Source organism: Peromyscus maniculatus, chromosome X, assembly GCF_049852395.1.
Source record: "Peromyscus maniculatus bairdii isolate BWxNUB_F1_BW_parent chromosome X, HU_Pman_BW_mat_3.1, whole genome shotgun sequence".
NCBI classification, from domain to species: Eukaryota; Metazoa; Chordata; class Mammalia; order Rodentia; family Cricetidae; genus Peromyscus; species Peromyscus maniculatus.
Window position 1 is genome coordinate 5136635 of NC_134875.1, and position 27301 is coordinate 5163935.

Here is a 27301-nt window from a genome sequence, read left to right on the forward strand (position 1 = left end):
CATGTAACACCTAGGCATTTTTTTTTTTTGGTTTTTCGAGACAGGGTTTCTCTGTGTAGCTTTGCGCCTTTCCTGGAGCTCACTTGGTAGCCCAGGCTGGCCTTGAACTCACAGAGATCTGCCTGGCTCTGCCTCCCGAGTGCTGGGATTAAAGGCGTGCGCCACCAACGCCCGGCTTACCTAGGCATTTTTTAAAATTTTATTGTTCTTTCCAACTCCAGGTTTTATATTGATCAGATTCCAGAGAGCTTGTCCAGGTGGGGGCTCTTCAGTTATTTTAGTGCAAATATGCATCTCACAGTAGTCTCACCCTGAGTTTAGGAATCTGGAGAACAATGTAGGAGCTGTGACTTGCAGGCTTGATTCCCATCAGATTTCATAAGGGTCTCTGGCTGGTCTGGAAACTTCTGCATTGGAAACAAATTTTCTACCATTTGGGGGTAGGTGCTCACCCCTGCCCTGTACATGATCTTATTTGAGTAGCAAGAGCTACAGATCCTGAGAATGAACATGGAAACCAGAAGAATGATTGCTGTTTTATTAGAAGCGGATGGGGAAGGGGGAAGGGGGGGCAAGGAAGCTGGCTCAGCTGAGTGGAATGTCCCTGCTGCCTCTGTAGTTGTAAAGCTGTCCTCCCTGTCTGCTATGATGAAGAGGGCTCTGGCCATGTTCACAGTGGTAAATGTAGGAAACCAAGGACTAGGGCTTCACCTGGCTGGCCCAGAGCTGCCTGCTACCACCTAGTTTGGGCAAGAGCTGGCTACTTCCTGGATTGTTCCATTGGCTTTTGGCCCTTGGCTCCAGTGAGCTCTGCACTGAACCCTGCAGTTGAAAGCTAAGCTAAATAATGTGAACTAATAATTTGCCAGGTCAAAATGCACTTCAGAAAGCAGAGTGTATCACTGGGAAGGCAAGATCCTACTAACAAAACTCACAGCTCCTCCGGACAACATGATTGCCCCATATATTCCACAGGCTGTAAATTGGCTCCTTCATATCCGCTGAGCTGGGATAAGGCAACGCCCACCTTAAGAAACCACTGAAATCTTTTGCTGTCTAATGCATGCCTTGAGTGTGTTTGTTGTTTAAAGACTATTCACGGTGGAGGGCTGGTGATGTCATGTCTCCAGGCAGCCTGAACACCCATTCCCTGTGTGTACCTATGGACTATGAGATGTCCCTTTTGATTGGCCTTTGATCCCAGACACAGTAGGTCTGTGGATCTGATAGGGAGACTGGAGCACTGGGGAAATGGTACCAAGATGGGAAAAAAAAAAAACATGGCCTCAGGAATCCCCCTTTATTCTTCAGGAAGTTAATTAGCAAGGGAGGCATTACTTGCAAGACGTGTCAGTTTCCAGAACCTCCTAACTTGCTGGTTAGATTGCTGTCAACTTCATCAGGATTGTGCCTCACCAAGGACACCAATGGTGGTGCCACCCTCTGGCCAGTGCTGAGCTAGAGGTGGCTTAAAGGAAGACTTTTAGTATCTCTGGCCTGTTGACATGTAGCTAAGGTAATCTCACGGGGGTTGTCTACTTTACCTTTATGCTGAGGCCTGTCTGATGGCAAAGCCCTTGAACTTCACAGCCATGATGTAGAATAAATGCCCTCTTGTGAAACTGTTTTATCAATAGCACTGGTTCCAGTGAAAAAGAGCTCTACTTTGCTCTCCCTTAGCTACCTCGGTGCCTTCTGCATAAAGCCCTTCTGCATAAAACCCATCACTCAGCCCGCAGGCGCTAGCTAAGTGGCTGGACAGGCCTGGGCGGGCCATCGGCCTCCTGTTCATACAATCTCATCCCAGGGGCCGGGCTCCTCCTTCCCACTGGCATTTTATACTTGCTGGGGCATTGTGGCCTGTAGAAGTTTTGGGACTGGTTTTGTAACTATGTCCCCCCTGAAGGCTGAGTTGGCCAACTTGAGCTAGTCCCAGGTGATAGAAGAGAGAAAGCAAATGAAGAAGACCCACTTGCCAAGATCAGATCTGTATCATTGTGACTTGACAGGAAGAACTTAAAAAAAAAAACAAAAACTCAACATTCTCAAGTGGCTTGATGTAGGGGGCTGCCCACCCTGGTGTGGGACAGGCCCACTATCTCAGCCACTTGGGTTGTGGTTAGTACCAGTTCTCTGAGGAAGACATGCTGGAGACTGCCAGAATCCCTGTACATTGTTTTATGTGCTTGTGTCCAAGTGTGAATTGTAAATGGTCTAGTGTTTGCATTAAACAAAATGGAATCCAACATCTCCTTGCGTTCTGATGCTATCCATCTTTTCTAGTTGTCATTTTTGATATGGTACTGACTTCATTCCCCTCTCAGCAGCCAAAGGTGTGTCTTGAGCATTGCTATTATTCCTCCCACAAAGTGCCCAATCTCGGGGCTTCTGATGGTGGGCTCACATGGTACAGGAACTGCAGCATGGCATGTTTGACATATTGGAATGAGAGAGAGGCCAGAACAGAGCACCCTTGCCACAGCATCAGTTCCTTTGGGAGGATCAGCATTGGCTCTACCATCCAGGTAGCTCTGGAGAATACTGCTCAATCCTGAAAGTGAGTGTGCTTTCTTCCATGGGGACACTATTAGAGATGGTAGCCTGGGAAGTAGTCCAATACTCCTATGCCTAATATTGGGCTCTCTTGCTAACTCAGCCATGATTCACATGAAGAGGATGAGTAACGTCAGACCATTAAAGAATGATGACACACAGGAGATGGTGTAATTTCATACTAGGTTTTAGAACCTTGAAAAAGTACACAGTCCCATAGAGTGGTCAAGGACCAAAGAGAACACTGCATTTGCATAAGGAGGACCCACTGCCTCTGGTTATTCCAGGTCTTGTGTCTTCAACATTTCTTCAAGGTTATGAACAAGGGGACTTTCAGATTTGAAAATCAGATCACCTACCAGTTCCAGCCCAAACACTCAAGACTCCCAATAAATTACTGACAACTTGGTAGTCAATCAAATAGCATTGGGCACTTTACATATATTAACTGTGGCGGGCACATAGTAAGCATTCAACACATGGTACTTGATTAGTACTCATTTTCCTCAGGGGGGAAAAACCTACTGGAATGTTTAAAAGAGAGAGACAACAAAAAAACCAAGGAGTAAACATATTATAATTTTAATTGCAGGTTGGAATACAGTGCATCAGATGAGGCAAATACAATATTGTACTAGTTGTTTAAAAATCTGAACCTTAAAGGTTTTACATTCTAGTACTTAAATAAAACAAACATGAAAGAATTTCTTAGATAAGAAAACTACACTTCAAGTTGTTTTAGAAACAGTTCTGTGCTAGAAACATACAAAGGGAAATACTCTCTTGTGCTTCTTTAAGATCCAATGGAAATTTCTAGGAGTGCTGCAGGCACACAGCTGGGAGGACATGGCTTGGCCAGGAGCCAGATCCCCATTCCACCAGCCATATGTACCAGGCTACCTGACCTCACCAAGCAGCAGCCCCCATGGCTTCTCTGGTTCTGGTTTGATGATGTCAAAGCATCATCCAGTCCACCCTATGTTTAATAGTCCTATTATTGCTAGGGAATTACACAGTATTTCTAGGGGAAATGGGTAAATGTTCCCAGTTTATATGAAGGAATAATATTGTAGTTTATGTTACTTTCTTTTTGGTATTGACTTTGAGACAGTGTTCCACAATATAGCCCAGCTGGTCTAGAACTCAATATATAGCCAAAGCTGGCCCTGAACTCACAGCAGTCCTATCTCAGGCATGGCAGTTTATCCATTTACAAATAAGGTTTTGTATACATGAGAATAAATCAAAAGCTAATATCACTTAAACTATAGTTTAGAAACAAATACCACAGATGATAAAAAATGGAGACTTGATCTTAGCTTATCAAACTTTGAATAAATGTCTCTGGTTATCTTATGGTTGGATAGTTTTCTGTAAGAATCTGAAGGTTACAAGTTGAAAAAAAATCATCTATTTTCTATGTATGCAGTTGTAGAAAACTCTTTAAGAATACATTTTGAAAATCTAGGTCAATGTGTAGAACTGCATGGCATCCAGTGATTTGACAATGACCAGAAGAAGATGTGATGCATCTGTGCTCAGGGGCTTCTCTCTGCAGCTTCAAACACATCTCCAAATCTGAAGGACCTTGTGACATGCAAAAATGGGCATGGCAGTGAGGATGGGGATGCTGGTACTGCACACAGAGGAGCTGAAGAGAAATTCATTCCTAGAAGGACTGATGGAGGAGCAAAGCTCATTTGTTAACTGTGGAGAGAGGCCTGGATAGCCAAGGCTGGCTCTGAGAAAGGAAAATCAAGGAAGAGCATGCTATGCTTTCTAAACCAAAGCTTCAGCACATTGGTTGCTTTAAAGTATAGACAGGCAGCCATGTGAATAAACTGAGAAGAGATTGTGATAAATGAAGATGTGGTGTCCAGGTATCTAACAGGTCAAAGACTTGCTCTAACACTGGTGCTGGACATCTTAACAAGTGGTAGGATGGAAGGTCCAATGCCCAGAGTAATTCCCAAGACTTTATCCTTTAGAGAGCTGACATAGAGGGAGGCCAACACACACACAGAATTACTGCTTGAGTCCTCAGTTTTACCTGCAACAAGGCCAGAGGACTGAGCATTCAGTTTGCTATATCTTGAGGGAACCTGCTGCTACCTCTATCAAGGAATGAATGGGTTGTGCCACCTCAAAAGGAAGTACCAGAATTAGAGGACAATATTACATTGCCACTGAGATGACACATCTGAAATCATAATTCAAATGTACCACATGAAAGTCAGCATGAACTTTGTTAGGCAAGAATTTCTCATACATCACAGTTCAGCAGATGACTCCTGAGAGAACTATACTAACATAAAAAAGGACATAGGAAAATAAAGGTATGTTTCTCTTTAAAAAATACCTTGTATGTACACAGCGGTACATATTGTACCAATTGTATAGGAGGACTTCTTTCATGAAGATAACTGTAGAACAGGTGGCAGTGGTCCATTTGCCACACTAACATTTCATTTAAAAAGTTTTCAAATTGTGCCAAAAGGCTGAGAGCAGTAACATGGCTGGCGATGTGTTCTATACGTGAACAGGTTGTTCCTAACAAAGGACTTAATTTGGAAAGAAGTGGTATGAGATTCTCTTAAGCTGAAATACTGCACTGTATTCAATCTAGTTTCTCCCAAGCTACCTGTATAAGACAAGGTAGTTCACAGGGTGACTGTGACATGTTGCTCCTCTGTGAGACTACCCTCAAGAGTGTCACAAGCTGTTCACACAAAGGAAGTACTTGTTAACAATAGGAGCTGTCAGCTAGCCACACAAATGGTCCCTGGGCCTAATCCTAAAATGACAAGACAGAACCATATAGCATCAATGGCCAGGTCCCTGAGCTGCTGGAAGACAGTAGAGCAGTAGGATGGCCCAGGACACTGGCCTTGCCCATCAGACTGAGGTGTGCACAGGAGTGGCTGAGTGGGTAGGTGAAGAGCCCCTCTCAGAAGAAGATGAGATGGTTCGTGTGGCCACCTCCCGCTGCAGGTCCTCTACACGCTTCTGCAGCTCAGCCTTGACAGCCAGCAGCTCCTTGAGATTCTGGTGAATGGGCATCTGGCAGTGAAGAGAGACAAGGCTGTTAGCACACTGTTGTTGGAGCATGGTTTGCTCTAAACACAGCATTTCAGTATCTAGGCTCATACCCTAATGGTTCTTTCACCACCCAGATGCCTATGTGTCTAGTCTCCTAGACCACTGACCAATCTTGCACCAAGTGTAAGTGATTGTCTTTTAAGGTCAAGATTTCTATTCCTGTAATAATATACAAGAACCAAAAACAACTTGTGGAGGAAAGGGTTTATTTTATCTTACAACTCTCAGGTCACAGTCACTGAGGAAGCCAGGGCAGGAACTCAAAGCAGGGACCTGGAGGTAGGAGCTGAAGAAGAGGCCATGGAGGAATGCTACTTACTGGCTTGCTCTTCATGGCTTGCCCAGTCTGCTTTCTTATAGAACCCAGGACCACCAGCCCATAGGTGCCACGGCCCTCCCACATCAATCATCAAGAAAAAAAAAAAACACCATAGGCCAATCTTATGGAGGCATTTTCTTAACTGAGTGTCCCTTTTCCCAGATAACTCTAGCCTGGGTCACATTGACATAATACTAACTAACACAGTGATTCTGTCTCCACAAGTTGAAGCTTTTGATGGCTACCCAGGCTGTTCTGCAGATATTGGGGACAAGCTAGGCATGAAGAGGCATTGGGATAGGCCAGCCATCCTCACTCTCTATTCTCTTTGCTCTCAGGAAGGAGCAAACAGGTTCAAGGATAGCCAAGTCAACCAAGGCTACCATGTATAGACTCAAGAGACAGGCAGCCTTTGGAGGAGTCACAAATGCAAGTAGCTTCTCCCAAGTTGCTGGACTAAAATGTGATCATGAGACCCCAGCTCCATTATCCCTGTACTTGTGAATTTTTATAAATAGCTCCACTGGCTGCAGACACTTCTGTTAAGTCAGCACTTTCTTCAACATAGAGGTCCACATTTTCATCAACCAGAACAGGAGCTAGCAGAAAGACCCTGGAGGGCAATGTCAGAACACAGGGGCTCTAGGGAGGCCAGTCCTTTGCTTACCACTTAGTACTTTTTCACTGTTTCACCCTGATCATCTTTTCACCTGATGATGGTAGGGGAGCACAACAAAGAGATGAGAAGGTCCTAGTATTTATATTCATCATGTTCAGCTTTCTAAGCTAACGGACATCCCCAGCACCTACTAGGAGCCCAGAGACTGGAGACGCAGCTTTTCCCTTATAGACAAAAATGCCCTAATAGATTTCTCAGACTGGGGGTGATAGTGAGCAGTAAAGAAGGTCACCATCTGGGGACAAAGGAGGCATTGGGAGGGTCTGGAGAGCTTTATTTCCTTTCTCATTCATTGTACACACAGCAGCTATTGGACTTGGTCATAAACCTCAGGGACACAATATGGCTTACTACATAACATGCTTCAGTGGCTACTTCCTCAGGGCTAATAGTAATATCTTGAGCTTGGCCTCTAAGTCCCAGTCTGCTTCTCAAGCCTACCTCTCACCAGGTCCTGCTTCTACATCCTAAAACACTTGAAAGTACCATCCTGAGTGTTATTGGCAATCATCGCTCTTAAGTGGAATGGGAGAGACCGAACAAGACTGACAGGAGGAGAAAGAGCAAAGGCAGCCAGGTGCCTTCAAACAACAGAAAGGTTAAAAACAAAACAAAAAAAACCTTCCATTTTGGCAAGCTACAGAAAAAGAAAGAAATGCCATTAACACATAGCAAAGGCTGGCTCCAGAGCCCATTGTGTACTGGGAAAATGCTCCATTTCTCCCTTAGGATCTCTGCGTTATTTGCCACACCCATGGGACCATTTAGCCCAGTCATAGGTAGTAATACATTTTAATCAAGCCTTTATCAGTAACCCACATGTAACCTTGGGTGCAAAACATACAGGGTCTGCTCAGTGAACTGTTATCACTTTATATCTTCATGTAGCTTTTTGTATATTTTCTCACAGGTCAGCTTCATTTTTAAGCATGTGCTGTGGGATGTTCTGTATGTTGTGAATGTGATGCTCTGAGTGGTTGATAAATAAAATACTGATTGGCAGGAAGTATAGGCAGGATAAGGAGACGAGGAGAATTCTGGGAAGAGGAGGCTGAATCAGGAGACTCCAGCCTGCAGTCCAGGGAGTAGCATGTAATGGCACACAGGTAAAGCCACAGAACATGTGGAAACATATAGATTAACAGAAATAGGCTGAGTTTAAGTGTAAGGGCTAGTCCATAGTAAGCCTGAGCTAATGGCCAAGGAGTTAAAATTAAGATAAGCCTGTGTGTCTGTATTTGGGAGTAAGCAGCTGCAGGTTGTGAGTAGGAGAGATTTGTCCCAACTGCAGGGCTGAGGTGGGACACATGAGAAGTTTTGGCTACAAATGGTGCCAAAACGTGGGACCTAAAACTTGAGAAAGCTTTTTAAAAAAAGATGTGGTGATACTGTGTCCCCCAAAATACTGTGTACCCTGATAAACTTATCTGGGGTCAAAGAACAGAACTGCCACTAGATACAGAAGCTAGAAAATGGTGGCACACATGCCTTTAATCCTAGCATTCCAGAGACAGAAATCCCTCTGGATCTCTGTGAGTTCAAGGCCACATTGGAAACAGCCAGGCATGGTAACAAGAGCCTTTAATCCCAAGAAGTGAGCCTTTAATCCCAGGGAGTGGTGGTAGAAAGCAGAAAGATATATAAGGTGTGAGGACCAGAAACTAGAAGATTTTGGCTGGTTAAGTTTTTAGGCTTTAGAGCAGTGGTTCAGAGATTCATTCTGGATGAGGACTCAGAAGCTTCCAGTGTGAGGAAACAGGATCAGCTGAGGAATTGGCAAGGTGAGGCAGTTGTGGCTTGTTCTGCTTCTCTGATCTTCCAGAATTCACCCCAATAACTGGCCTCAGGTTTGATTTTATTAATAAGACCTTCTAACAATTCATGTTACAAAAAGATTAGAAAATGGAGCTAAAAACAGATTCCTAGTTGTGTCTCTCAGGCAAGCCGTGAGCTACAGTATGGTGGTTTTGCAGCATGTGGGCTTGACCTGTGTACTGCTGTGTACCCACTGTAGAACACAGAGGCGTCTTCAAGCCACACAGTATGCTACGTGCTGGATTTGGCTTTTGCTAGTACAGGGAAAAAATGGTTTCTGGGCTACACGCTGCTGAATGGAGGCATAGACCCACTGCCTCCCAGAGTCAGCAGAGAGCATGGCTCTCAGAGATGGAGGTGAAATTACCTCCGCCATTTTGAAAAGCTGAAATGGGCAGAGTCAGTAGCCAAGGCTGCTGCTTCCATTCTAAAAACACAGTTTTGCAGTTTAAAAGCTCTCCTGGTCAGAGAAGGATCATAGATTTACAGTAAGTCAGATTCAGATTGAATAAGACTTTAAATGATTTACAATGTATGTAAAAAATGTACGTAGGCTTAGAAGGGAGAGGAAAAGGAACATAAACAGTTATATTAAAAAAATAGAAAGTTTTAAAAAATAAAGTCTTTAAAGAGAAAGTAAAAATAATATAAAAGATAAGCCACATAAAGATGGAAACCACACAAAGAGTCTTGATTACAATGTCTTTAGGACTTTTTACTGCAGACATTCGATTGTAAAGGCTGCTCAGTTAAACCAATGTGCATATTTTAAAGGTATCTTGACTTCAAAATTTAAATCTAAGGATATGTTGCTTTGGAAAGGAGGCTATGGATTTGTTCCAGGTTAAGATGGATCAGGTTTGACCAGCCAAGACCCCATGAAAGGTCTCTGATGACACCATGGCCCAGACTACTCCAGTCAGGCCTTGACCATAATTCTTAATTTTCTCAGGATCCCCATAAGAATATCAGCAGGAAGTATCCTAGAAAATTACATCCACATTCCCAAAAATGGACTATAGATGTGTGTCTTTGTTTAGGTTGTTGATTACAAATTATTATTGGTCATAATCTCTTTTTAAAAGAAGAAAGGAGGATATGATATGGAGATATAGGATATAGATCTGATAGGATAAAAGGATGGATTGTTGAACTTACTTTTAAAGAGAAACTTGTTTAAAATGTTTTACATTGGTATAGACTTTAGTTTATTGATACAAATTTTAAGTTAATTTTGTTATACTGTATGTATATTTCTACTCTTGTTTAAGGTATTATGTTTATGTAACTCATTTAAATTGTAATGGATAATTAAGAAATACAGATTAATAATTAGTCTTCTACGACAGTCAAACTTATAGTCATGTTAAGTTTTCTAGGTATACATAGATATAGTTCAATTAGGTAGATAATCCTCAAACACTTCAAAGACCTACAGAATATGGCATTTAAAATGTTTTAAAAACTTAGACTTTCTGGACAGTGAGACACATCTGCTCCTGGCAGCACCAATTTACTTCAGAGAGAACTAGAATATATGAGACTGAAGCCAAGAGGGCCCTAAGAGGATACCCATTGCCATACACCATACACATCCTTTGCTGGATGCTGACATGGAGGCCCTCAGTAGCCAATCTTGCTACTTCCTTGTCTAAGAGACCTGATGTCCTATGTCCTTCCTTTATTCTGCACACTTTTCTCTATTTCAGTTGGCTCAGTGTCCTACCATTTTATATCCACACCAGCTATCTGTATATTTCCCAATCACAGCTTTCAGTGCACCCACCCTCCCATCCATCTGAATGCTGTCAGTGGAGAAGCAATCTTTTAGAACACATACCTGGCCTTGTCATACAAATGCCACCTGCCCCTCTAGAATTTGCTGACACCAAAGTTCTACCTGCCACCCAAAACATTGTGTGCTCAGCACACTTAGGATGTGTTTGATATGTTTGCTGTATTTAGAGGAGAAATTTATGACTCATAGATAGCCTTCTCAGTTCTCCCTTTTATATAGCACTGTGTAGGGAAAACACAGAATGCTGCCTTCCCCTACCTGCCACTTTCCCGGGATGACACCATGGTGCTGTGTACTACTTGGCACAGACATGCTTATATGCCCCTATGAAGGCTCAGTGAGGTTCAGGACCTTGTTCTAGATCTAGCAGCAAATCACTAATAAAGATGGAATTTGACCCCAGTCAGAGGCATTCTATGACAACATGTACCAGGCAGCAAGATGCTAAGTGAGTTATGGTTTCTTACAAAAACTTTCTTTCACTCTTTGTGTGGGATTGTCATAATCATTAAGTGAAGTTATATGCTCAGTCAAACATAAGAGATGCAAGATAGCAGCAATGCTATGGCTCTTCATTGCCCTCACCATACTGAAACATTTTCTTACCTTTATAGGAAACTATCTGCATTTTGTATTTAGACAGACTCTCTTCCAGGCTATAGGTTTTATGAATGATTTGGTCCCTGGCACCCCTTTACCCCAGCAATGTGCAATGAATATATGTTGCTAAGCACTAGCAGAAGAAATCTATATAGCTATGAGGATCCTTTCTACCTAGCTTCACCACCCTTCAAGTTTGCAACCTGCTAAGCACAGATTATGGGCAGAGGGCAACTCCTGCAGTCTCTAAGAAGCCACTCAGTTCCCAGAGTGCACTGACTGGGTATTCCTCTAATATTAAACACATTCCTCCCACTCTACATGCCTAGTCATGAGTCATTAAGACAACTATTTAATAACATTTTCTAAGTAATATAAAGTGGTCAGTTTCCAACATGGTATAGCTCAACTTTTCTGTTGCTCAGTCAGGTGCCTAAGCATGACAGAAATATACAACAGGAAGAAGCTGCTGGAAGTGGAATACAAGCTTTGACTCCTAAGCCACATGAGAAATCTGGGCAAGGGAAAGATAGTAAGTAAAGGAGAACTATTAGGGCTGTGGAAGGGGGAAAGGGTGAATGGGCAATGATAGCTTATTATAATCAAAGAACATTATGTGTTGTGTATGGAAATGTCATAATGAAACCACTGTATGTACCTTTGTATAACATACATTAATAAAACAGTAACAGATTTTTGATAAATTTGATTCTACTTACTGAAAAAGAGGTGTTCATTGGACCCTGAAATAGCACAGTACAAAAATACTGATAATGTCAGAAAGATAAGTAATTCTGGATTCCAGTGAAGCACAGCCATGCCCCTTGTACTTACATTTCTGTGGGGCTCTCAGGAATCACTAGCACTGGAAGAGGAAAAGGGGCAGTAGAGGAGTAGGCCATGGGGAACACAGGGCCTGGACCTAGAGCCTGGCATTGTGAGGAGGACAAGTGTTGGTCTCAGTACTGATCACATAGATCTAGAGAATATTTCTGAGGTCCCAAGGATGGTAGGGTAATTCAGAATGTAGAGGAAGAAAGTTCTAGCCATGTGAAACAAATGGAATGTAACAGGAAAGCATCAGAAAATGAGGTACATGCGATCAGCCTGGGCTGCAATGTCAGACAACAGAAGATCTGGGAAAGAGATATGTACATGTCATCTGAAGCCCACAGCTGAGTCTAAAACTGAGTGCATTGTCTACGTAAAAGTCAGTAAAGTGCTGGTACTGCCAGGAGTTCCATCCTGGGCAAATAAAAAGAAAAAGGAGTACTTTGAACTTTCCCCTAGCTACTAGGGCTTAGGGAAGAAATAGAGATTGTGAAGACACCAGTTGAGAAGGATAGATGATGAGGAGGGCAAGTTTCTGGCCCTTGGCTGTTGAAATATGTGATGTTAAAGAAAAACAGCATGCTCCTGTTGGCTGTCTTTTAAACCTCCAGAGTATTAAACTCAAGAAAAGACAAAAATCTCAAGAGAAGACTGCCTCCATCTTTCATATCTCTAGACCTAGATCCCACCAGGCCTGGCTAACTATATGCAGAAGATTAAGAGTGGGGAGAAAGGCTGGGTCAAAACCCTGATATAGCTGATCAGGTGAGCACTCCAGGAGTTCTATCTGGCAGTACTTCATGTGCATCAAGAGCTCAGCCACTGAGTGGGATGTGGTGATATATTATTTGTGCTGAAATATGGTGATATTTTATTTGTATGTCAATGAATAAAGCTTGCCTGGAGATGGGGGGGGGAAAGACCAGCCATTTTAAGTAAACAAGAAGCCAGGCAGCACACACCCTTAATCCCTTAGCAGGCAGAATCGCTGTGTTTTCAAGGCCACACTAGGGAACAGAGCCAAGCATGGTGACATATGGCTTTAATCCTAGTACCAACCATAGAGGTCTGGAAGGTTGTACATATAGACAGAAAGTGACAGAGCTGTGTAGGAAGAGGAAGTGAGGTAGCTAGGCTAAGAGAGCCAAAGAGAGGGAAGAAAAGCAAGGCATGGGCAGACAGGAAGTAACATGCATTTGGAAGCTGCAGAGTTGGTGAGGTTAGGTTGGCTGTTGGCTTTCCTTATTTCCCTGATATAAGGCTTTCACCCCTATATTAGGCTCCGTGTTTTTTATTTAATAAGACTATTTAGAAATTCATCTACATTTTGGCGCCCAATGTGGGGCAGAAATTCACAAAAAAAAGTCACTTGCCTGTGGCCTTGCAGGCCCCAGCTCTGCTGGAGCTGAATGCTGTACATGACCAGACTGTTTGTGGGCTTACAGAGCCCCTGGCTCAGGCCCAGTTGCATGTCTCAGGCCAGAGAATGTGGCCAGAATTTCTTTAGATTTTTTTTCTCCCGGTTGGTGGTAGGCTCCCCACCCCTGGATTCCCATTTTGGACTGCCAATACATTAGGTAGCTGCTTTGAAATTCTCTCAGATTTCTACTATTCTACACAGTTAACAGACTTGGTAAGTCAAGTAAGATATCTTAAAGGGTGAAATTAGTAAAAAGAGAATTTTTTCCCACATTAAAAAAATGGGAAACATTTTTACCATGGAAGGAACTCAGTCTCTGTTTGATAACACATTAGGCAGTCTGAAAATGGAACAATTAAATGAGAGGATAATTAATGTTGATGGGATGCACGTAACATCAATTATTAATATTATTTGTTTGAGCATTTTTATTTTAGCATTTAAAAGGCTGGTCAATTTAAGTGCCAAGATAAAAGCTTTAGAAAAATCTGTTAAAATGAATCATAGAGAAATTCAGACCCATACAGAAGAATTTAAAGGTGAACTTAGCTCAGGACTGAATTATACAGTTATAGAGAATCAGCCTCAGGTTACCAGACAAGAGTTTAATCTACCCGGTATGCTTACAAGAACTGCCAGATGATTATGTTCAAGCTAACTGGACCCCAGTGGCAATGTTAGATTTAAGTATCAAATGGCATGCATTCTCCATTTGAAAAGCAGATATTAAACCCATGGTCAACTTCTAATAGAATTATACCTCAGGACTGGAAAGAATTAGTTGCAGTGGTGGTAGAGGCCAGTCCACATTTACAGAGGAAAACGTGGTTTAAAGAGGAAACTAAAACTATAGAACAGGACTAGACGTGTAGAAATTTCCCAGGATCAGCTTCTTGGAGAAAACGAATATGCTGATATACAAAGACACCAACAGCTCTACATTTAAAATGGTTAACAGATAAGCCAGTATGGCTTCAGCAATTGGACTTTAACAACAGGCTTTAGAAAAGCTGGTACAAGAGCAGTTAAATGTTCAGCATATTGAAGAATCACGCAGCCCTTGGAATTCTCCCATATTTGTTATTAAAAAGAAATCTGATAAATGGAGAATGGTAACAGACCTAAGAGCAATTAACAAAGTAATTCAGCCATGGGCTCTCTACAATCTAGAATCACTTTGCCTACTGTGTTACCTAAAGGAAGGCCTCTTATAGTTATTGATTTAAAAGATTCTTTCTTTTCAATATCCTTACAAGTAGAAGAGAGATGAAGAGTTGCCTTCATGATGCCTACTTGAATAATAATTCTCAACTGGTTAAGAGATATCAATGAAGGGTTCTCTCACAGGGAATGTTGAGTATCCCAACCCTGTGCCAATATTTTGTACAACAGATATTGGAAGTGGTATGTAAAAAATTTCCTAAATCTAAAATTTATTATTATATAGATGATATTTTACTACCTGACTCAAATGCAGATACTTTAGAAAAAATGTTTGAAGGAGTAGAAAAATTTTGCTTTGTTGGGGATTACAAATTGCTCCTGAAAAGATATAAAGAGAAGATTCTATTAATTATCTAGGATATAAAATAGGTCTACAAAAAATAACCCCCAAAAGATGCAAATTAGGAGAGATCGATTACAGACTCTTAATGACTTTCAAAGATTATTCAGAAACATTTCCCATCTACACACTATTGCTGGGGTAAAAAGTGATGAACTGAGTAATTTGTTCAAAATCTTAGAAGGTGAGAAGGACTTAAATAGTAAAAAAAAAAAAAAATTATCAGCTGAAGCTGAGAGAGAATTGGCCTTGGTGGAAAAGAAAGTACAGGAAGGACATGTGGATCATGTGGATCCAAAGCTTGATTGCATTTTGGTTATTTTACCCTCTAATCATTCTCCTACAGGAATTTTAATGTAGAGGGAAGATATTATAGTGGAAAGGATATTTCTACCACATAAAAAGAGTAAAACATTAAAAACTTATGTGGAAAAGATCTCTGACTTGATTTTAAAAGGAAAATTGAGACTTCGTTAATTAGCAGGAATAGACCCAGCAGAAATTGTAGTGCCTTTAACTAAGGATGAAATTGACTAACAATGGGCAGAAAGCGAACCTTGGCAAAGTGCTTCAGTAATTTTTTGGAAGAGATTAACAGCAAATATCCCCAAAATGATAGAATTGAACTTATATAGGGAGCTGATTGGATTCTGCCTTGAATTTTTTGGGAAACACCCATATGTGGAACACCTATATTTTGTACAGATGTAAACAAACAAGGAAAGGCAGGTTACAAGTCAGAAAATTTAACTGAAGTGGTTCAAATTTGTATTAATTCAGTTAAAAAATCGGGATTGTTTGCTATTCTGTTGGTATTAATGGGTTTTTCAGACCCTCTCAACATAGTTACTGACTCTCAGTATGCTGAAAGAGTGGTATTACATATTGAGACTGCAAAATTTATCCCTGATGTATCAGAATTAACTTCACTATTTATTCAAGATATATATTCACTAGATATTACAAGATATAATCAGGAATATGAAGCATCCCTTATATATAACTCCTCTGATCCCATACTGGTTTTCCAGGACCTCTAGCACAAGGTAATGACAAGATCAATAAACTATTGATAGGAAATGTTCTGGAGGCCTCAGAATTTCATAAAAAAAAATCATGTCAATAGTAACGGTTTAAAAAAGGATTGTTCCATAACCTGGCAACAAGCCAATATAATTGTAAGGAAATGTTGTACTTGTTCTTTTTATAATCAGACACCATTACCAGCAGAATGTAACCCAAAGGGTACTCAGAAGAATGAAATCTGGCAGATGGACGTGTTCCACTTTGCAGAATTTGGAAAACTGAAATATGGATACCACACTATTGATATGTATTCAGGATTTCAAGGGGCAACTGTTTTGAGTTCTGAAAAAGCTGATTCTGTAATCACTCATCTGCTAGAAGTTATGGTCATCATGGGTATACCTGCACAAATTAAAACTAACAATGCTCCAACATATGTCTCTGTTAAAATGAGACAGTTTTTTGCTTATTACAATATAAAGCATATTACAGGTATATCACATAATCCTACAGGCGAACTCTAAAGGATATGCTAAAGAAACAGAAAGGGATAACAAAAAACCCCAGAAATAGATTACATAATGCTCTATTAGCTTCAAATTTTCTCAATGCCAATAAAGGAACAACAGCTGTGGAGAGACATTGGATAATAGACAAAAACTACAGAATTAAATCAACCTATATACTTTAAAAATGTGCTGACCTCAGAATGGAAACCAGGATATGGGTTACGTTGTAGACAAGCTTTTGCTTTTGTTTCTACAGGAGAAGATAAGCTATGGATACTATCAAAATTGATAAAGGTTTGCTTTGAACAAGAGAGACATCTTAATTGGAAGAGGTGATAGTTCATAAACCAGCATGAATATCCAATTTAAACTAACTTATACCAGTAACAAATGCTTTTCATTTAATCAGATATAATTTGCCAAAAGGGAACTTCCACAAAGTTAGGCTTGGAGAAGTGTTTTTGTTTTTGTCTTTCAGAATGAAGGTTGATGTATCTGCAGAACACTGGACAAATGAGACATCTGAAGAAAAAGGGACAAATCTTCCAGAAAAAAATGTCTCAAGAAAATGAATAAATTGACCTATTTATATACCACACACAAAATTTCATAAATCTTCCTAAATGTTCGTTTCTGCTCTTCTCTACAGACACTTAACACAAATGGTGTTTTTGTGGTCCCAGTTCAATTAAAAATTTTAGCTGGCTTTGGAGTTGGAGAATGTTTTCTCCTTCTCTAAAACAAAGCTTGCTGTTAAAAGGAAAATGCAAAGTCTCTGTATCATGTCAGAAGAAAGAGCCATCTGATATGGGACAGAAGAAAACCAATAAATTTAGGGACTATTCTATTGCCACCAATCTCAATTCTTTGGTTCTGTTTTGATTCTTTAAATTTTTCTTAAGATATTAATTTTTTATCAAAATTTATAAGATTAATATATGTATATATTATAAACTTTCATTATGATATTAATGGTCATATAGAGTACTAACTGATTCTAGAAAAGAGGCTTCATTTAGCTGCCTATACATGTTTTTGTGTTGGAGTCTATCAGTTTCTGCAGGGAATCATGACTAGGCCTAATAGCAAATTTGAAGTCTCCAGAAGGATTATGGGGCCCCACAACAACAATTCCATGTGGACAATAATAATACCACTAAGCTGACAAACATCACCCAAAGATCAGCTTTGGACTACAAACTGCTCAGAACAATTTCAATATGGCTACCAGAGATGATCCAGCTTCACAGACTAGTTAAACAAGGACTTGAGATAAACCCTGCACTTTGGCATTATGCATAGAATGGACAACAAATGATATAGCTACCTCTCCCAGAACTTGAAAATTAACCCCCAATTTTTCTTTTCAAGATCCCCTAATGATGCATTTGCCCACAAACAGCAGGAAGCAATTTTAAGAACACTATGCCCACATTCCCAAGAGGTGGGGTGGGTGGTTTTTGATCTTTCAATAGGTTTTTGGCTTGGGATAATTGCCATTGTTTAGGATGGTTGGTTACAAGTTGATATTGTTTTTTGTTTGTTCGTTTGTTTTTTTGTTTTTCGAGACTGGGTTTCTCTGCGTAGCTTTGCGCCTTTCCTGGAGCTCACTTGGTAGCCCAGGCTGGCCTTGAACTCACAGAGATCCGCCTGGCTCTGCCTCCCGAGTGCTGGGATTAAAGGCATGCACCACCATCGCCCGGCAAAAGTTGATATTGTTAATAGTCAGGAGAGAGGCTAAACAAAGGAGATTAGATTTAAGGTTCTTGTTAGGAAAAAAAGAAAAAAGTAAAGAAAACAAAAGAATATGAGGACATAGATAAGAGGTAGATTACTGAATCTACTCTGAAAAAAAAAGATATATAGAAATGATAGAATAAAGGGTAGATTATTGAATCTACTCTGAAAAGAAAGAGAGGATATAGATATGATATAGATAAAAAGGTAGATTATTGAATCTACTTTCAAAAGATAAGTACTAGTTTTAAATATTTTACAGTGGATTGGATTTTTATAAATTGTATACAAATTATATCTAATGATACAAATTTGAGATTGATATTGTTAAAATGCTATATGTATATTTCTAATTGTTCAGTATATTGTACCTATACAATTCATTTCACAATGTAATGCAATTTGCTAATCTTTGAATGTTATTATTATCAACTACTAGGATATAAAGAAATGCAGATTAGTAGTTACATATTACAATCTTACTTGTAGTCATATTAAGTATGTTTTCAAGGTCAAGCAGGAATAGAAATATATTTTAGATAGATAGGTCATCCTCAAACCCTCCAGAGATCTACAGAATATGGCATTTAAAATGTTTTAATAATATAGAATTTTTTTTCTTTTTTATGACTATGAGACATGTCTGCTCCTGGCAGCACCAATCTATTTCAGGGAAGATATAGGCATTGATAAAACTGAATATGTAGTTAACTTTCATTGTGACAAAAGTTAGCCATTGGGCAACAAAGTGCCCTCGCATCAACTGCTGACAGTATGCTATCCAAATTGGACAAACAAGACACAAAACAAAGGAGTACCAATCCTTGCCAAGACAAGTGTGGTTGTAGCTTTGGCAACAGGCATTCTCTGAGGCCAGGACAATATGGCACCATTGCTGAAGTGACTTTTACAATCCAGAAAAGGTACAGTGCCCCTTTCTTCGAAGGCAGCTGAACAGGCAGTGGACCACTGGCTTCTGGCATGCAGTGGAACAGTAGCTGAAACAGTTATTCTTGAAGGAGTAACTAGGCTGATGGAGTCTAACCTCTCAATGGTAGATTGGCATTTAATAAAAGAGATAAAGCCACCCACAAGCCAAGAATGGGTAGCCAAATTCCAAAAACATCAGCAATTTCCAGAATTTAAAATGCTGAATCATGATAGGACACTGGTGGCATTCAAGTTTATCTGGTACATGGAATTTTACACCCAATGTGAGGTTAAACTGTAGGCCTGTGTATATCCTGTTTCACAAATGAGTCTGTCAGATAAGCTACGCCTTTAGGCTGAAGGCAATGACCCAACATTGCAGAGAAACATTGGGTGACTGTCCAGGCAGCTGGCTGTTTCTGTCAACTCACATTTTTTTGGAAGTTGCTTGTTTGTACTTCCCATTTGTACTAGGTAATATTATTTCCTTTTTGGATCTCTGAGGGAGTTGAAGATTAGATCATTGTAGTAACAATTTTACTGGTTAAGAAATTCAGAAAAGAAACTCACTAAGGAGATTTCATGTGTATAAATTTGAAAGATATTATAAGATAGTTTTCTGTTATTAATACAAGATAGGATAGAAAGTGAATTAGGTGCATTTTGGACTCACCAAAATAGGATAGATAATGGAGTATTTTCTCGGAATTTCTCAATGCAAATGGATTAGACAATGTTGATGTATTTATTGCTTGTATATATTGTATATAGTTATTGTACTTATTGTATATAGTTTCTCTTATATTAGTCATAATTTATTTCTTTTTTCTTTTTATTAGAATAGAAGGGGGAAATATGGTGATATTTTATTTGTGCTGAAATGTGGTGATATTTTATTTGTATGTTAATAAATAAAGCTTGCCTGGAGATCAGGGGGAAAAGGCCAGCCATTTTAAGTAAACAAGAAGCCAGACAGCACACACCCTTAATCCCTTAGCAGGCAGAATCTCTGTATTTTCAAGGCCACACTAGGGAACAGAGCCAAGTATGATGACACATGCCTTTAATCATAGTACCAACCATAGAGGTCTCGAGGTCTGTACAGACAAACAGAAAGTGACAGAACTGTGTAGGAAGAGGAAGTGAGGTAGATGAGCTAAGATAGCCAATGTGAGGGCAGAACAGTAAGGCAATAAAGGTGTGGTAGAAAGGAAGTAACATGCATTTGGAACCTCAGAATTGGTGAGGTAAGGTTGGCTGGTGGCTTTCCCTACTTCTCTGATCTAAGGCTTTCACCCCTATATTTGGCTCCATTATTTTTATTTAATAAGACCATTTACAATTTTGTCTACAGTGAAAGGCTTGGTTGATTGGCCTCTATTGGGCACTGTACCTTTTTTTTCAATTTCAAAAAATGTTACTTTACTGTGAAATAATGTAGCAGGGTGGGGAAACTTGACTCCTCTTTCAAGCTGTACCTGATCTACAACTCCTCACATACCTGCTTTCTATTACGTTCTAAGTGAACCTCAGAGCATTTTTCATAGGCCTTTACTGCCTCCATATCTACACTAGCAGAGGTAGGTACTATGCCACCCACAATACCTCCCTGCAATTTATAAGATTCATAATCAAACAGAGCAAGAGGTGATACTTTCTACCATTTTGCTAGTATAAGGCTGACATGTAAGAGTTTGAACTCTAACTCAGCAAGTGCTATCAGGGTTGGTATGTGAGGAACCTCCTGGAATGGGAACACAAAAGATGGAACCTTGAATTCTAGGGGCAAAAGACCTTCAATATGTCAGTATCTACTATATACACATTTTTATAACACTAACTTTATTTTGAGGGAAAGACATACTCTTATGAAAAGAAGAACAGAAAATTACCTGTGGTCTCATCCGTGGATTCCATCGTACGTAATAATTTACCCACAATTCCAAGTGACTCATACTAGCAACAGGATATAACACATGGTTCTCATAATTAACAAAGAAGGGATTTGAAAATTCATCTAGCTGGCTATTGACATAAGACCATAAAGATATAGTCTTTGTATATATATCCTAAAAAAGAAAAGAGCAGTACATTGAAATAAGTTCTTCTCCATAGCCTCAAGGATTAATATTTCATAAAGGGAGAATTTTAGATAATGAAGTAAATTCAAACACTGAAAAATCTATGCACATTCACTAAGGCCCACCCCTCACGTTATGCACAGCCTCATGCTACATATGACATTTGAGCTGTCCCAGGAAACCATGGTGTTGAAGTTAGGCAACATATGGCAACTGTATCTGTAAGAAGGTGGAATAAGAACTTTCTAGCATCTACAGGATAAGCAGCATCATCAGTAACAAATAGATGTTTTATTCTGGATTGATGTTTGTTTTTGTGACTCTTCATATTCAGAAATGTGAGTCAAATTTGGATTTAGCATCTCCTGCAATGGCATGGCTATCTGCAGGAAAACACTATGGGGGCAGGCTGGAAAAGCTTTGTATTTCCATCACATTATATCTCCCTTTCAATTTTACAGTATATACTTTAGAAATGTTGTAACAATTTGATTTGTTCATCTGAATAAAAACAATGAAATGTGTGGTTACAATGGAGGCAGATAACCATTAAACAATGGATTAAAAGTTGAAAAAGTCACATGAATAAAAAGTAAAACCAAGTAAATGTTCTACCATTCTGGAGCTCATGGGACTGCCTACTCTCCATAAGGTATATTTTTCACAGGAACTATAAAGCTATAGGATTCTCATAGAATTATGACTACTTCATTATTTATATGTGTCATTTATAAAAGAAACATTACTAACAAGTCAAAGGATCCAGAGTGGCCAAAGCAATCTTGAAAAAGGAAGATGTGGGAAGACTCATGATTGCTATAATAATAAATACCAGTGTTGCTAGTATAAAAACAGACATAAAGGTCAATAAAACAGAACAGAGTACAGAAATTAATTCATGCAACATTTACAGTCAACTGATTTTTTGTTTTGTTTTGTTTTTTTGAGACAGGGTTTCTCTGAGTAGCCCTGACTATCCTAGAACTCATTCTGGTAGGCCAGGCTAGCCTCGAACTCAGAGATTCACCTGCCTCTTCCTCCCAAGTGCTGGGATTAAAGGCATGCATTACCATGCACAGCTTCATTCAACCGATTTTCAACAAGGATAACACAATTCCATGGAGGGTAAAAACCAGTGTTTGCAAGAAACAGTACTGTGACAACTAGACAGCCAACATAAAGGAATAGAGTTGGACTTTTTGTGTATGCTATATGCAAATAATAACTTTTAGTGGATCATAGACCTAAATGTAAGAGCTAAAAGTGTAACATATTCAGAAGAAAAACAGGATCAAATCTTGGTGGCCTTGGCTTCAGCAATGTTGTCTTAGCTGTGATATCAAAAGAAAAAACAACATAAAAAATCAGATGTCATCAAAGTTAAACACTTTTGTGCTTCAAAGTATACTATAAAGACAGTGGAAAACCCCACAGATGAGAGAAAAACATTCATAAATCATATAAAAGTGACTTGTATATAAAAATGTATATACAAGAACTGACAAGTCAAGATTTTTTAAAGGCAAATAACCTAATTAAAAAATGGGCAAAGAACTGAAGAGATATTTTCCACAGAAAACAAATAAATGTCAAATGAGCACATGAGAAGATGCCCAACATCATTTATCATTAGGGAAACATAAACAAAAAACTTCATCACACTATCTACTAGCATGGTTATTTTTTGAAAAGAAAGATAGTAAGTGTCAGCAAATTTGGGGAGACAAAAACTTGCAGAATATTATTACTAAGGATGCAAATTGATACAATTGCTTTGGAAAATAATGGGGGTTCTACAAAAGGTCAATCAGAGTCACTGCATGATCTAGCAACTCCATTCTTAGGCACATACCTGAGAGAAAAGACAGCATAGAAATGGAACTTGTACATGAATGCTTATAGCAACATTATTCAAAAGAGTCACAAAAAGAAAAAAAATCGAAATATCTATCAACTCATGAATGGATACACAAAATGTGCTCTATTCACATAAAGGAATATTGCTTAACCATAAAAAGGAATATGCTGGCATACGAATGAAATTTGAAATTTTTACACTAGGTAAAGCAGGTCACTCACAAATATGTACCTATTGTATGAGTCCATTTATAGGAAATGTCCAGAACAGACAGGTTAGTAGTTTCTAGGTGCCGGGTGGATGGGGAATAACTGGTAATAGAAATACTTATGAAATTAAATATCAGATTGTACTGAACTGTATACTTCAGATGAGTAAATTTTGTGTTATGTAATCTATGTTGAGTTGTTTTCAAAGAAATGAAGAATAAATCTTGTACTCCCTATTTTACAAAAATTGGTAAAGATACAGTTCATAGATTTCATTCTGCAGTTGTGGGTTTCCTTTGTTTTATTTTAAACATCTTTATTGATATTCGGTTCACATGCCATTATATTTACTATTTAATGCCCCCTTTTAAAATTAAGAAGTTAACAAAAGGGCTAGAGAGATGGCTCAGCTGTTAAAAACACTTGCTACTCTGAGAGGACCTGGAGGTTTGGTTCCATGCACCCACATGGTGGCTTATCCTGTCTAGAACTCCAGCTCTAGGGAATCTGATGTTCTTTTCTGGCTCCCTAGGGCACCATACTTATACATATAAAATAAAATAAATTAAAATCTTTTAAAAAAAGTTAACAGGGTTCTATCAAACTGAGCTATGGAAGTATGGATTTTGTCCTACACCTTAGAGAGCTGTGGGCTTGTTGAGTTCCTGCTTCTACAAGTATTAGACACCTATGCTCAGACTGCTAGGACCTTGGAAAGGCATCTAGGGCATCTCTCCTACTACTGTGCACCATTTCCAAGCAGCAGTAGGATCAGGAGCCAAGTCCTCATTCCATTCAGGCCCCCTTCTGGTAGACCTTACTAGGACAGGTGCCTGAGGAATAGGGGAAGTAAATATACTTACCTCTTTGATGCGCTGTTGTTCACAGTTGCACAAGAAGGTTCCAAAAAGACAGCTATAGAGGTGATCCAAAATTGTTATCAAGAATAATTCATTAAACTCAAATGCTGAAGGGAACTTAAATGAAGAGAAAAAATAAAGTTTAGTCTTGAAATCTGATTTCTAAAACAAAATCATATTACTTATTTGTGAAAGAAAGAGATGGACTACAATATGGAATACGGACAGATTAAATAGCAAACGGTACATGCAAAATTTAACTAATTGAGAATTTCAAGTCTGAGCTGATACATCTGTTTAAGAAACAACTATAACCAACAAAATTTGTTGTGCTCTTCAGTAACCAAAAACTAGGTAGCTTCCAGTTTCTCACAGGGTAGAACAAAGCCCAGAGTTACCCTTCTGCCAGAAAGAACTAGACAGATGGATAAAAGACACAAAACAAATGTCTTTTAGATACTGGCAGTAGGCAACATGGAACTGTGGCCCTTGAGAAAAGACAAGTCAATGAGGAAAGCACCGTTATTGGACCTGCTTTCTGCCTGGAGGTACACTGCAGGCCACAGAGTAAGGAGGAGCTCTCCAGGTTCAACATTTATCAAAAGTGATTCAAGAGGAACAGAATATGTGACCAGCTCTATATATGTGTTAGAAACTATTCATACTTAAGAACTCTCCCACAAATACAACCCCATGAGCTCATACTTCTTCTTCTTTTTTTTTTTTTTTTTTTTTTTTTTTGGTTTTTCGAGACAGAGTTTCTCTGCGTAGCTTTGTGCCTTTCCTGGAGCTCACTTGGTAGCCCAGGCTGGCCTCGAACTCACAGAGATCCGCCTGGCTCTGCCTCCCGAGTGCTGGGATTAAAGGCGTGCGCCACCACCGCCCGGCTGAGCTCATACTTCTAAATCATCACCAATGTGTAAACAAACTGAATCTAGTAGTATATAAAATGTGTTAATATTACATGACCAGGTCTGGTTTATCCTAGGAATGTAAGGCTGGTTTCACAGTGAAAATAACTGGTACAAAAAAATCAATTACTATATTTAGTCATATTAACATATTAAAGAAGAAAAACCACATGGTCACCTAAATTGTTTTAGGCAATTCATAATGTGGTTTTTCAGAATTTCAGTGAAGATTATTAGCACTGCCAACAGATTCCAGCCAGTAACAGCCATTTAGCACCCATGAGACATCTGGAAATAATAAAGATCTCAGCAGCAGGCCTGTACTGAGTGCCTACCATGTGCCAAAGTTATAGTTTAAAACACTGAAATATACTCTGTTGAATGAAGCAAAGGAAGCTGTAACAAAAGCAAATAAACAGAAGTACCTATCATATTTGCATCAAGTCAGTTTACACTAAAGACCTATTCTTAGGCAGGGAGCAAGTATTTCAGTTATGAAACACTTGTCGAGTGCAAGGCTCTGATTCAATCCCTAGTACTGTAAATACAAACAATTTATATTATCCAGTCAGAGTGATGCTTGCATACTATGATGTCTAATCTTAACATCTCTTGAGTGACAACCAGGATCACTGACACACAGGTTTCCTAACTGTTGTTAGACTAGTACATAGGATAGTAGCCTAAGCCAATGGAGACACTGAATATTTATACTTATTCTAGAAGTCTATATTACAGATCTGGAAACTTGAGTAGGTGTGTTCTAGTTCCAATAACTACAAGCTTTAGTGTAGCCTACTGGGTGCCAGGTGTGGGAGGACAAAGTAGGCAAGGTTCAGTTCATCTATACCTACTGGGTGGCTGGGTCAAGATGATTATTGCTCAAAGAGCGCTGTTGCTGGAAATAATTCAGAATACAGTTCAGTAGGGACAGTGGTAGTACCAGGGAACTGCAAACAGAAGATTAGGTTTCTACAAGCTGTAGTTTGCTTTCTTGTCATCATCCAGAGACTATATAATTTACCTAAAATGCAGTCTCAAAAGTCTATCATAATGTACACTGAAATTCTGTACTTTTTGAGGAACAAAAGAATCAAGAGTTATCCTTTAAACTATAGATGCTCTAGAAAGCTTCTGCGATGCTAAAGAATACCTCAAGCATTTTCCCTAGTTCCTTTTGTAATAGTTTGTCAACACACAAAACAGCTCATTGTATTGAGATTTTTTTTTCTGACTTTATACTGATTGAACTCAATTTGCAGTAAGCAAATGAAAACTAAACAAATCATATTACATGGAAACATATTTTACTAGCTTGTTCCATGTAAAAATCATTTTTTGACTTATAGCTAAACCCTTACCACTTATCTCCTCTCCTTAGGTACTAATGTTATTTTAAGAAAAATTACACACACACATTTAATGAACAGAATCAGAGAGTTGTAAGAAGCCCCTGAACTATTCCACCCAAACCCCTTATTTTCTTTCTTAAAAACCAATAAGCAGCACAAAATAACAGATTTGAGGTAAAAATAAGCACTAATCAGTATGAGAAATGGAGGTCAATTTGAAAGGATTGACACACATATGCATGCCAATGTGCATTTGGGGAAAATGAGCTAGTTCATATCCATGAGATGGCTTTCACTTTTTCCATTTAAATTTTAAAGTAATTTTTCTTAAATGTGTTTCATGCTTTCTTTTATTGAATGGAACAACCATTGATTTTTGTCATTAGTAGGATACCATAAACAGAAGGACTTCCATCCAGCATCTAGGCCTTCTCAGCCTGTCGTTTCTGTTACTTTTCACTTGGGCATGCTCCCCTCAGACCTACTATTTTTAATCCTCTATGACATGGAACTCAGTTAAATTAAGATGCTTGTCAGCTTGCTGATGCTAAGTGTAAGGTAAGAGCCTGTTCCAAGTTATGGCCTGTAAGATCTATTCCAAATCCTTTCCCCTTGTTTCTCATTCTTGAAAGGTAGGGCGGATTCTTGGCCCTTGCCACAGTCTGTGAACTCATAGCATCAAAAAAGCAGCTCTGCAAACTTCAGGATACAGTCACTGACTCACGTTCTGATATTTTAATAAGAACCTCAGGGGATTCATGTAGCATGAATCTTAAAAGGTTTTGTTAATAAAAACAGACCTGGAGCCAGGTATTGGAGTGAATGCTGGAAGATCAGAGAAGCAGAACAAGCCACAGCCACCCCACCTTGCCAATTCCTCAGCTGATACTGTTTCCTCAGACTGGAAGCCTCTGAGTCCTCATCCAGAATGAATCTCAGCTGAAGTGCTGCTCAAAAGCCTAAAAGCTTAATCAGGCTCTAGTTCCTGGTTTTCACGCCTTATATATCTTTCAGCTTTCTGCCATCACTTCCTGGGATTAAAGGTGTGAGTCACCATGCCTGGCTGTTTCCAATGTGGCTTTGAACTTACAGAGATCCAGATGGATCTCTGCCTTCCAAATGGTAGGATTAAAGGCATGTGTGCTACTAT

The 27301-nt window shown here is 39.4% G+C and overlaps 1 protein-coding gene across 9 annotated transcripts in view; it reads right to left on the minus strand.

Annotated features, from left to right (window-relative positions):
• Nucleotides 1–3119: 3119 nt before the first annotated feature.
• The window catches only part of Mtmr1 (myotubularin related protein 1), a 93643-nt gene continuing 69461 nt past the window's right edge, over nt 3120–27301 (minus strand). For all 9 annotated transcript variants that reach the window (XM_006973925.4, XM_006973924.4, XM_076561618.1 and 6 more), the window contains 3 exons: nt 23892–24005; nt 20773–20949; nt 3120–5613 (listed from right to left, as the gene is read on the minus strand). In XM_006973925.4, the coding sequence (XP_006973987.1) occupies nt 5449–5613; nt 20773–20949; nt 23892–24005 (456 nt within the window). In that variant the 3' untranslated portion in view covers nt 3120–5448. The remainder of the gene's footprint in view (nt 5614–20772; nt 20950–23891; nt 24006–27301) is intronic.